General features: G+C 36.9%; 1 protein-coding gene across 1 annotated transcript in view; it reads left to right on the top strand.

Annotated features, from left to right (window-relative positions):
• The first annotated feature begins 3,600 nt into the window (after positions 1–3,600).
• The window catches only part of LOC140162363 (alpha-N-acetylgalactosaminide alpha-2,6-sialyltransferase 1-like), a 48,555-nt gene continuing 39,348 nt past the window's right edge, over positions 3,601–12,807 (top strand). Inside the window, exon 1 of the mRNA XM_072185575.1 lies at positions 3,601–3,774. Coding sequence (XP_072041676.1) covers positions 3,606–3,774 — 169 coding nt within the window. The 5' untranslated portion in view covers positions 3,601–3,605. The remainder of the gene's footprint in view (positions 3,775–12,807) is intronic.

Raw genomic sequence — 12,807 nt, 5'->3', positions numbered from 1 at the left:
TCAATGAGATATTGAGATTGTAAACGTACATCATTACATGTACATTCACATTCAATTTTAGACCATGGTTGAAGTACCTGTACATGTTATTTGGTAAATTCGCCTTTGAAAAGAAATGAAAATTCCATTGCATTGGTAGTAGATAATATGAAGTATGGTGTGGTGTTTGTTTTGTTTTGTTATAAATGTTTTTTTAACTAAAGATTAGTCTATTTTATTTAAAATATGATTTATAACCTAAACAGTGTAATGTTGGTTGCGAAATTCCACTTTCGAAAATATGTTAAAAGACACAAATTCCTTGGAAAAAACAAATTCCATTAACACAAAACAAGCACATTCTGTTATTGGAAACATATTTCTAAAATCAGCAATCAAAATAATCAGTAAATAAAAGTTTCATATCATTAGTTTGCAGGAAGATTCATATGCAAATTCCATGAAAATTAACAAATTCCACTATAATAAAAAAGCAAAATCCACATGAAAATAGTTATCAAACTCAAATCAATAATAACCTTGGTTGAGAATTGAAGCGGTATTTTGAATGTAAAATAATTAGTATGTTTATACATTGTAAAACGTTAATTAAGTCTACCAAAAAACAAGCAAAAAACGGAAAATCCACCAAAATCAACAAACTCCCCTGCAGTATAGGAAAAAAGTACCACGCTAATTTAAACGTATTTCAGAAGTACAACATGTTGGTTATATTATCCAAAAGGTTTGATCCAATGTTAGCCTGAATATAGCAGAAAATGTGATTTGAAAATGTTCTTTTTTCGCTACTTTCAAAATTATGAAAAATCCTGTTTTGCCCAAATTCTACCATGATTTTACGTAATTATATCAAAAGAATTATTTTTTTCTGAATAGGTCATCTTATAAAGCCTGGTTCAATTCCAATATGTTCAACTTTCTGTCAGACCCAGTTTATTTCAAAGTACATTTTCATGATGTCAAATGTTGGGCATTTTTAAGCTATATCAATTCTGAGGCAGGTCAAAAGAGGGCCAATTTTAGGGGTCATGGAATTTCCCCAGGGGTCACCTGATTTTTTACTATCATAGTTGTGAACCATCTGACCTAACTAGACTAAGTACCAAATACCATTGGATTTGGCTGACCTTCATCTTTCAGCTTTGTGTACAGGCCACATGGTGCTTAGAAAATATGCCACTGTAATCCTAAGAAAGTTCAACATCAGTAATGGAATTGTAAATGCAATTGAAGCATTGTACACTACATCTAAGAGTACTGTACTGCTAGGAGATGAAATCAGTGAGTGGTTTCGTACCCGAGTTGGAGTCCGACAAGGTTGTCTACTGTAACCAACCATCTTTAACATCTTCCTTGAGTATATCATGATGGAAGCTCTTGATGTATTCGAGGGAACAGTCAGCATCGGAGGGCGAAGGGTTACCAACTTGCGATTCGCTGATGATATCGACCTCTTGGCAGGACAACCCGAAGAACTAAGTGACCTCACAAGAAGGCTAGATGACAGTGCAAGACGACTTGTCATGTACATCAGCAAGGTCTTGAAGATGGGGTCTGATGAAATAGTAGAAGTTCATGTTGGAGGGGAAGAACTTGAAACAGTTACACATTTCAAATACCTTGGTGCAACCATCACAGATGATGCCAAATCAGTGCAAGAAATCAAAATCAGAATTGCTGTAGCGACATCATCACTAGCCAATCTGAAACCCATTTGGAGAGACAAGAACATCTCAATGGCAGCAAGAATGAGCCTCCTGAGAGCATTGGTAATTTCCGTCTTCCTGTATGGGTGTGAAACCTGGACGCTGAATGCCGAGATGGAAAAGATGATTAACGCGTTTGAGATGAATTGCATGAGAAGGCTCCTCCAGGTCCACTACTCTACGAATACTACCAACAAACAAGTAAGGGCAATGATAAAAGTTTCATCGGAGAGCATGAACACCTGATCTCCATTGTGAAAAGAAGACAACTCCAGTGGTTTGGCCATGTGATCAGATGGAAGAACAGTCTAGCAAACACCATTCTGCAAGGAGGTACAGATGGGGTAAGGAAGAGAGGAAGACCAAAGAAGACGTGGATTGATAACTTCAAAGACTGGACTGGACTGAACTTTGACCAGCTCATACGATCAGCTGAGGACAGAGAACTTTGGAAATTATGCATCTCTAAAGCCATCACTACGTTGCCCCAACGGCCTACTAGCTATGGGACATAGATAGATAGATTCATGACTCGAACCCGTACTAGTCGTCGTCCAGCTCAAAACTATATATTACATAGTCGAGAGTAGTATGGGTCAAGCGCGCTAATCGACTGCGCCACGGAGGAATTTACGAAAATCGATGGTCTCAAACTGACTATAATATGCAATAGTGTTAAAATGATGTTATGATAAACAAGCGCATTGCCCCCGCAAAGTCGGACGCATCAATGACGAAAAAGTAGCTTCAATTTTGAAGGAAAATCAAATGATAGCGTAATCAACAGACAGTTGAGAAATAATGTTGGTAGTTAGATGTCAAAATTAATGTTCCCCAATCAAGATATCGATAATGTAACAAAACAGTTTTTTCTCAAGCAAGATTCTCGAAAATGTTCCACAAAAACGGGCGTTTAAAATTTAATCGGTACTGTGTTTGGTTCTTCCCCATGGCAACATTAGTTCTTTGATCGATTTTTAGTACAATATAAAAAAGAAGAAAATAATCACTCGGCGTGGTTTTATACGGGGCGCACATTTGAAAAAAAAAACGTCATGAAACGCGTTTTTTTATCTTGTGATCATGGTGCGTAAAAAGGATTTAAACGAAGGATTTTCAAATTTATTCTAAAAATGTGTATACACACAATGTTAACATGGTTAAGCTACATCCAATGCACCGACATTTCACTCGCTGCGATATTTGATTACTGAAAAACTCTGTTTTAGAGAACAACTTTATACGTCTTTTGTACGTTTTTTATACGTTTCTTTGTGTAACCTTAAAGGCCATGGCAGTTTAAAAAAACAATGCGGAATGATTCTTTTTTTTTAACTTTCTGAGTGAGTACACAGCAATTGTGGTTGATTTACATCATATCAGTATCAAGGATTTTATGATTTTATACCTAAACAATACAAGTAAAAATAAAAGGAAAAGTGACCTGATAATACAAAATGTTGTCACTTTCAAGCATTCATGCAAATAGAACACGTAAATGTTTCTTGTAAACTCATTAACAGATTTAAATCTCAAATCAGTGTAAGATGTCATCAAAAAATTGTAGAATTTGTCACAAAAGTGGTATACTACAATTGAGATTAATTCAACAGTTTGTTAATGGGGTTAAGTAGGGGGATGAGGCTGTCAATCAGGTTACCCACTTTAAGTAAATTGTCTTCAAAATATATATGTTTTAGAATTTCATTTCAATTTTTTAAAGGAAAAACTTAAAAAAATAAATAAATACGCGGTAAGAAAAAGGAACGTGCGCTGCGTCTTTGAACGTTTTTTGTTTAGCCTGAGAAAATTAAAAAAGGGTCAATTATATTAATAAAAATTGATGGAAATTTTGTTTTTCAGATGATAAACAATACGTGGCTGTTGTATCAAGGGAAGATGAGTGTGAAAAGAATGTATCTATATATATCTTTAGTAAGTCTCTTTAGCATGATATTGTTATGGTTGACATCAATCAGCCCGCTGTATTTAACGGCTAGCTACCAGAGATTGATTGCGGAGAGGTATCAAACAACATGGTCTGTGGAAAAAGCATTCAGAACGAATTGTAAGTATGGTTACACTTTATACCCCCCCATATTTTGTCGGGGGGTCCATACAATCCCCCTGTTGACGCATGAATGTGGGGTTCTGACCAAATTGACCTCATATTTGCCCATTTTTTCCACAGAAGTGCACATTTTCGCGCGCATTTATTCCACTTTTGCAACATATTTCATCAGTTTAGCTATTCAATATACTTCATTTTTAATACCCAAACGTCACCCCCCACCCAAATGTCAACAAACAATCTACTATAAGTACCATTCAAGACCTCGATGCTGCGTCGAAGTTCCTCGTGGTCGTTGCAACTCACCACGTACGTGGGATTTCAACTAAAATTACCCAATAACTTTTACTTCTTTGGCTTCTAACAGCTGCAACCCTTGCACGTATGTCAATGTACGCTTCACCTTTCCTTTTCCGGTGATGAACGAAGCTCGCATGGAATGTCATTGATGAGTTAGAACATACATCAGATATCTCCATCAGTCTTGGATGTATCAAGCACATGCATAGGAAATAGGGTATCTGTGACCTTGTGTGAGTGCTCACTGATATTGGAATCAAATACATCTAATGCTGCTATCACTCTTGCTGATATCTGCATATTCATAAAGTGCGTCTTTCCCCGAATACATCACGAAACAACGTATGAGCTTGCTAGCCCAGCAAACACAAAAACGTTTTAAATAAGTTATATTTTGGGTTTTGGTTTAGGTAAAACGTTTTAATAACATTAAAATGTCGGGTTATATAAAGGTCATGAAATCGTTTTAAAACGTTTTGTATGAAAACACACTACAACAATATTTTTAAAATGTTTTCGAAATGTCATTGTAAACTATTTAAGCAAACATTTTTGGCCAAATATTTTGTCAACACTTAAATAACAGTATGTCAAAATATTTGCACCCAGCAAACACAGAAATGTTCTTAAAATGTTTTTTACAAAACGTTTTAAGAACATTTAAATGTCGGGTTATATAAAGGTCGTGAAAACATTTTAAAAACGTTATCATGGTTATTGTAAATATTTGGGCAAACAAAATAACATTCTGCTTTTGGAATGCTATTAAAACGTTTTATACCCTTTATATAACCCAACATTTAAATGTTTTCTGTAAAACATTTGTGTTTGCTCCGCAGTAAATTACAAACAAATGTTATTTGATGTTATGAAAACGTTTTATACCATTAATGTACCCTTTATATAACCCGACATTTAAACATTTTCTGACAGCATTTTATAACCTTTTGCGAATGATGTCGAAAACGTTTTGTGTTTGCTGGGAGGGCCATCAAAGAGAAAAAAAACACGACAACCTGTTCAATAAAGCAATCCTTCTGATTGGGGGCTTCCATTAAGCTCACAACTTCATTAGGGCTATTTGCAGTATTATGAGAGAAAGTGGAGCAGAAGAAATCTTTGCAAGTGCTAGTCTATGCAAAGAGGGTACAACAAAGAAGATATTTGGTGAAAAAGCTGATTAAAAAATCTTAATGCCATCCATAGAAATCTGGCAGCTATTTTACGAGGCCTTTGAAGAATGGAGCTCACAATAGGATCCCAATGGGTAGCTGAGATCTCTGCACTTACCCAGAAAGTGATGGATGGTAGGCAAGTTGTAGCCCAGAGTTCGGTGGAAATGAACCATTGCTGCTCAATTCTTAGAGATTACCTCTGTGTATTTCAAGAATCCCTGTATGAGAAACCAACATCAAAGTATCGGCTTACTTTTCTAGGGATGTGCTGCGAAGAAACTAGCTTGGACACTTGTGTGAAACTGCAAACATGTTATCATTCCGTACTGCAGCTGGTCATCATAAGTATGACCAACAGTCACTGATTTTGACAGAGATGAAGCAACTTCGGTATTATGTTTGTTTTGTTTTTAGCAGTAGTAAAAGTAGTAAAAGTAAAAGTAGTCAAAAACTTCAATTTGGTGACCACTCTCTGTCTAGTAAGGTTTGACGATTGATTCGACTTACCGGAAAAAGTGTCTTTGTACACGATTTTAGGTACTCTGGTTCAAAACTTATTTTTTCAAGATGGTGCCGGCGGCCACCATCTTGGATTTCTGGGTAAAAATGAGGTTGGAATGTCAAAGTAATGTCAAATTTGAAATCCTTGTGGTCGACTTATCCAAAAAGTGTCTTTGTACACGATTTTAGGTCCTCTGGTTCAAAACTAAATTTTTCCAGGTGGTGCCGGCCAACATCTTGGATTTCTGTGTGAAAATGATACCGTAATGTCAAACTAATGTCAGAATCGGAATCATTGTACTCGACATATCCGAAAAAGTGTCTTTGTGCATGATTATAGGTGCTCTGGTTCAAAACTTGAATTTTCAAAATGGTGGCGGGGGCCATTTTAGAATTTGGCCTCTAGCGAAAAATGCCGGGATTTTCGAGAGGGACATGGGGGCAATTTTTTTCTAAATGGTCCATAGAAGTCGAATCAATCGTCAAACCTTACTAGCCAGAGAGTGGTCACCAAATTGAAGTTTTTGACCTAACTATAGAGTGTGTTGCATGCTGCTTATCAGATTCATTTTGAATGGTTGATTATTCTATGGAGGATGATTTCGTTGCATGTTGCTCAACAGATTCATTTGGAACTGTCAACTGTTTATCAGGATGAAAGTCAAATATCATAGATGGCCGGCGGACGCCATCTTGAAAATTGAACTTTCGAGCCACATGCCCTAAAAAATTGTATAATATAATTGAAAACAGAGATAAAAAGACTAGTTTGCGTCTGACGTCACCTTCAACCAAATTCCCTGCGAACCTTGATTGGTTTAGCGCGTAAAAGGAAGGTCGATTTGTCTGGTGCCGATCGGAGAAAAGGAATAGCAGAACATGGCGAAAAAACAAGGCAAAAAGCAACTTTACTAGGCATTGTTGAAATTGTGCTTTCGCTGAAGAAAGTTTCCTACTATAATAAAGACCTAACTTTGAGACGGTTTGTATGTTTGAAGGTGCAACATTAACAATAAGACGCCCGGTTTTACCGCCGCGTTCAGCAACTCATATCATCACGACAATTTGTAAACAAAGTGCTCGAGTTTGATTGACAGATGACGTCAGACGCAAAATAGTCTTTTTATCACTGTCTTCCAGTATAATACCACGTTTACTTTTGTTTTGGCGAGTGTAGAATCCATTTCTGATGTTATATTCTGAATTCAAGTTCAAGTTCAGGTGCTAAAGGTCATGTCAGGGTCAAAATTGACCTTTTAAAGCTAACTCATTGCCCTGGCTATTCATAATACAGGGTGTCCCAGAAAAAAATACCGGGCGAACAAATTTGAACGTAAGTCGAGAAATAGACATTAGAATCCAAAATTCTAAACATCAGCGTGTAGCCCATCTTATTCTGCATCTTATACGCCAATTTCGCTAGAATCGATTGACTGATCGCGAAGAAATGAGCGATTACATAACGCATGTGTCCATTCACTTCATTCCAAGTTTGAAAGAAAGATCGTTCAACATAATGCACACTAGTTGTTAACTGTCAATGGCTCCATATTTTCTTCTGTGAAATCCTCGTTTTTTTAACCAATCTGTTTCTTGCAAAACATTTAATTAGGTTTTGTTCAAATTTGAAAACCTGCATGATATTGAAAATGAAAGCTTGCATATAAGATGATGCTCGGTACTTGTAAATATATATTTTTCGTTAATGTTGCATAAAGAATTATTGCATAAAGAATTCCAGCTGGCTTAAAAATTTCTCACACACATTAATGTTTTTGGAATATTTCCAAGAAATTGTAATGCAAAGTTTAAATCTTTTGAAACAGTAATAATGTTGCATGGTATCAAAAATCACATGTAAAGCTGTAAGCACTTGATCATTGTTATTCTTGTCTCAAATGTTCTTTGGAAAGTTAAAACATAACATATTTGCACAACATAAAGAATTGAAGTTGGAAAGCTTCCAATTGCAGAAATCAAAGTTTTACGGACAAACTGTTATTCATCTTCAGTGAAAGCATGAATGGCATCACACCGTCCGATTATAAAATAGATAATATGGACTAAATTTAATGAGATACACACACTTTAGGCAGCGGCGAGCGAGTATGAAAAAAGTGTCTGTTGATCAAACTTGGAATGAACTGAATTGATGCACACATTATGTAATCGTTCATTTCTTCGCAACCAGTCAACCGAATCAAAAAAATTTTTGTATGTGATGCACAACAAAATAAGCTATGCGCTGCGTTTTAATTTTTTTGATTCGGATGCCTATTTCTCGACTTACGTTCAATTTTATTTGCTTGGTAATTTTTTCTGGGACACCCTGTAGATAGATGGTAGTTTTATACAATGCTATGCTATAATCGTACTGTCCTTGGTAGTCAATGACAGAAGTTATCATGCAGTACCAAGTGACACATTTTTATACTCGATATTTTATTATACGATGGCAAAGGACATTGTATCAGGATGCTACATAATTAGTGATTCACATTTTCGAGTTGAATTCCACTCTCCATCATCAGAAGGAATCTAATCAGTCAAATACGCTCAATGAAAACCCAGAAAGTATGACATCAGTATGAAGATCCTGAAAAGGCTGATAAAAACAAGAATCAAGACTTCGGTACAAGACCCTGAAATCTTCATCTTTACTTTCACTCATTATCTAGGTAATCAGCATGACCTTCACCAATATCCTCATTGTTTTCATGCTCCTGATCCACGGCCGTTCGCCGCCTATGCGTGATGTCTACTTTTATCTAGAGCGCCCTCAGTTTCGACTTAAGGAGTCTCATTTCGTTTAAGTGGTGTAGGGCGATACAAAGAGTTATAATTTAAAACTACCGATACCAATTAGCACACAAAAGTATAGCGGTACTGTTGACTCAAAATTCTCATACCGCCCAACCCTACATAGTTACCGAACGTATTCGATCGCCCATAATGGCGACGAAATGTCCTTTCAAAGGTGAAAATAACCCATTTTGATCACTACAATAGACCCACAAAGACACTCCCAATTTCCTTTTATTATTTTTTCAAGTAAACTAGAAGCTATAAATAAAAAAAGATACCCAAGATTTACCGTTCACATTTCTTAGATGCGTAATAATTGACAACTTATGTCCGTACACCATCACTGCTTCACTACACAAAATGCGAATTATATAGTACGGTATAGCGTATTTTAGTCAAAATATTGGAACATAAAAACAGTTAATAATCACCCTGGCTTTATTTGCAAGTAAAACAGATGCCAATGATAATAATTTGTGCGAACATACCAGTGTCACAGTCCATATACTTTGCAGAAATGATATTACATGTACCACACTGTACTACGTACTACAGTACATGAAATATTTATAGTACTATGTAAACTATACATAGAAACCCAAAAGTATAATTACATGTAGTGTGTGTGTTCCAACTGAAATCATTGTGAGTTGCGATTTCGTTGTCAAACCCTTATGAAGCATCCATTTGTTTTGTGTGAGATACATAACAATGCGCTATGAGTTTTCGCTTGTTTTTACCAGCTAGTTACAAAATTTTCTGCGGGGCCTAAAATCTAGATTTTCCATTTTGTCCTTCCATAGTTCTTTACGATGCGGAAATAGTGTATCGATATGTTCCGATATCATCGTCACACTCTTCCGAAGGACCATTTTGGTCCGTGTTACATATGTAACGCTACGCGATCAATATTAACTTGTTTTAACCGGCTACGTAAACTAAATGTTCTACGGGGTGTAAATTCCCGATAAAATTCTACATTGTTTATGTTCTTGTTCCGTTACGGGTTCAGTAGTAATTTACGGCGTAAAATAACATACCGGTATGTTCCCATTTCATCATCAAGCTCTTACGAAAGACCAATATTGTTTGTGTCCCATGTGTAAGTTACGTAACAATACGCGAAGAGTTTTCGCTTGTTTTTACAAGCTACATTACACAATTTTCTGCGGGGCCTAAAATTTCGATAAATTCTAGATTTTTCATTTTGTCCTTCCGTAGTTCTTTACGACGCGGAAATAGTGTATCGGTATGTTCCGATACCATCGTCACACTCTTCCGAAGGACCAATTTGGTCCGTGTTACATAATTATGTAACGCTACACGATGATTTTAGCTTGTTTTAGTCGGCTACGTAACTAACAGCTCTACGGGGCGTAAATTCTCAAGAAAATCATACATTGTTTATTTTCTTGTTCCGTACCGGATTCCGTATTAATTTACGGCGTAAAATAACATACCGGTATGTTCCGATTTCATAATCAAGCTCTTACGAAAGACCAATATTATTTATGTCCCATGTGTAAGTTACGTAACAATATGCGAAGAGTTTTTGCTTGTTTTTACCAGCTATGTTACAACATTTTCTGCGGGGGCCTAAAAGCTCGATAAATTCTAGATTTTCCATTTCCTTCCGTAGTTCTTTACGATGCGGAAATAGTGTATCGGTATGTTCCGATATCATCGTCACACTCTTCCGAAGGACCAATTTGGTCCGTTTTATTATGTAAAGTTACGCGATGATTTTGAGCTTGTTTTAACCAGCTACGTAACTAAATGCGTTACAGGGCGTAAATTCCCGATAAAATTCTGCATGTCTTGTTCAGTACCGGGTTCCGTAGTACTTTACGATGCTGAAATAACATACCGGCAAGTTCCCATTTCATCATTAAGCTCAATACGAAAGACCAATATTGTATGTGTCACATACACAACAATACGCGATAAGTTTTAGCTTATTTGAACCAGCTACGTAACTTATTTTTTCCGGTGCCTAAAATCTCAATAAAATCCTACATTTCATTATTCCGTACTTCTTTACGATGTTAAATAGGCTAAAATAGCGTACCGGTGTGTTCAGATTCATTGTCAAACTATTACGAACACCAATTTGGTTTATGTCGCATACGTATTGACACGCAACTGGTTTAGTTGCTTTTACTCGGCCATGCAGGCATGTGATATGAAGCATGTCATATGCATTACATGCCTTATCCTACTTGACAATACTACATTTTTTTAAATATAAAAGGCATCGTATTTTGGCCCTGACATGGCAGTTAAACTATTTCAGTAAATTTACATCTTCAGCTACTTCCCTACATGTATATAACAAGGGCATGGGCGAACTTTTCTACCCATCTACATTCTAAACTGCCCGTCCAAAACACGGGTGACAGGTGGCCGTGTCTTCAAGAATCGGATTTTCACTTCCGAATAGATCACGGGGGAATATATTCAATAAGATTTACATTTGCTTTATCATAGAGTCAAAATTATTGTTAAATTAAAGGTATTGGACACTTTAACTCTTATATAAACATGATCTAATGGGATTTTAACCCGGGATTTTAAGGAAGCTTAAAAGCTTAACTTTCAGTAAGCTTAAAAGTGCAATATGAATCTATTGGTTATACGTGTCCATATCTTCAACGTACTCATCAGTAACGGTGGGCATTCGCTTTGCAGGCATCAAACACTCCACAAACGTATATACGAGACTAGTGGTTTACCCCTCAGTTTTCATTGTTGTGGATAATAGTATACATAAAAAACGGCCGTGGATCCACACCCTCTTCAAAGTCCCGTCCTTCAACATCCTCTATCTCAACACCCTTCTCATCTCCAGCCTGGGCGTCTCGTCTCCCAATGACTGTATGGATTGCAGCAGAGCAGTTGCAAAATGACGTGTACAAAATATGTCTTTGTAACAGCCACATACATTGGTGGTGGATCTACCACACCCAATGTGAGTAATATCGGCTGACTCATCGGGTGGGGCTTGCTTTTCTGCTGCTTTACGTTTGGCGACAAGGCCACTTCCAGACTTTTCTTCTTCTGAAGTGTGTGAAGCTGGCAGACTCCATATGTCCCAGCGACAGCCCCTACAGAGCAATTAAGGAGGTTTTGCTGCCACCATTGGGTCTGTCTGTGTGGTTCCCACCACACCCAGCACACCAACTAATCCTGGCCTGGGAAGTTTCCAACGAGCAAAATATTTAGTATTAGGGGTAGGTTAAACAGCCTTTTAAAAAGGGTGATCTTTCAAATTTCTTAGGGAACCAGCTTATTTGATGCGGCATGATCTGCTGAGCAATTCGGCACCTTTTTTCATCCAAATCGGCCAAAAAATGAGAAGGTGTCGGTAAACATATTTAGACGGGGGCGTCTGAAAATCAATATTTTCATCAATAATCATTATTTTATGCCTAATTCTGTTAAAGTTGGTGTTGGTTTGCAGGTAATTGATGTCTAGAATTCCAGAAGGCTTCCTGAGAATACGAAAAATGGTGCCACGGTCAAACGAAAAGATATACAATGCCCAAATTTCTTGAGGATGTGCCACATGCGATTATCTTCATACTGACATCATTAAAATTCCATGTGAAAAGTACGTGTGCACTCCAATTTTTATGCTTCCAATTGAAACATACACAGTTTAAAGTGCATTGACCCCCGTGGCAGCGTTCTATGAAATATTCAAATGGCTGCCAAAATTAAACCGTACAATGTAAATCGCTCAAATTTCTTGAGCAGGTACTACCTATGATTATCTTCATACATACACCATTGAAAGTTCCGTTTTAAAGATCGCTTGCAAGTTGAATGCGAAGCGCCCTGATATCCTTATTTGGACGTAAAATGGCCATTTTAAGAAAACGACAACTCTAATTTTTATGTAACTTTCAAAAATGGAATTCTAAACATCAATTACATAGAAATCAAAACCAACTTTAACAGAATCAGGCATATAACAATAATTGTTGATGAAAATATTGATTTTCAGACCCCCAACAGACCCCCCCTGTCCAAATACTTGTTTTGGCCGGCACCTTCTCATTTTTTGGCAAATTTGGATGAAAAGGGTGTGAAAATGCTCAGGAGATCATACTGCATCAAATAAGCTGGTTCCCTAAGCAATTTGAAGCATCATCATTCTTTAACCAACCACTATTAGTATACTGTTCTTGCATTTGGCATGTGGCTATGTTGTCACACTCAGTGAAGGTATACATGTCAAGCAGATGCA

The sequence above is a fragment of the Amphiura filiformis genome, chromosome 10 (assembly GCF_039555335.1).
Source record: "Amphiura filiformis chromosome 10, Afil_fr2py, whole genome shotgun sequence".
In the NCBI taxonomy this organism is placed as follows: domain Eukaryota; kingdom Metazoa; phylum Echinodermata; class Ophiuroidea; order Amphilepidida; family Amphiuridae; genus Amphiura; species Amphiura filiformis.
The sequence above is the reverse complement of the archived record's forward strand: the minus strand, read 5'-3'. Positions and strand labels throughout refer to the sequence as shown.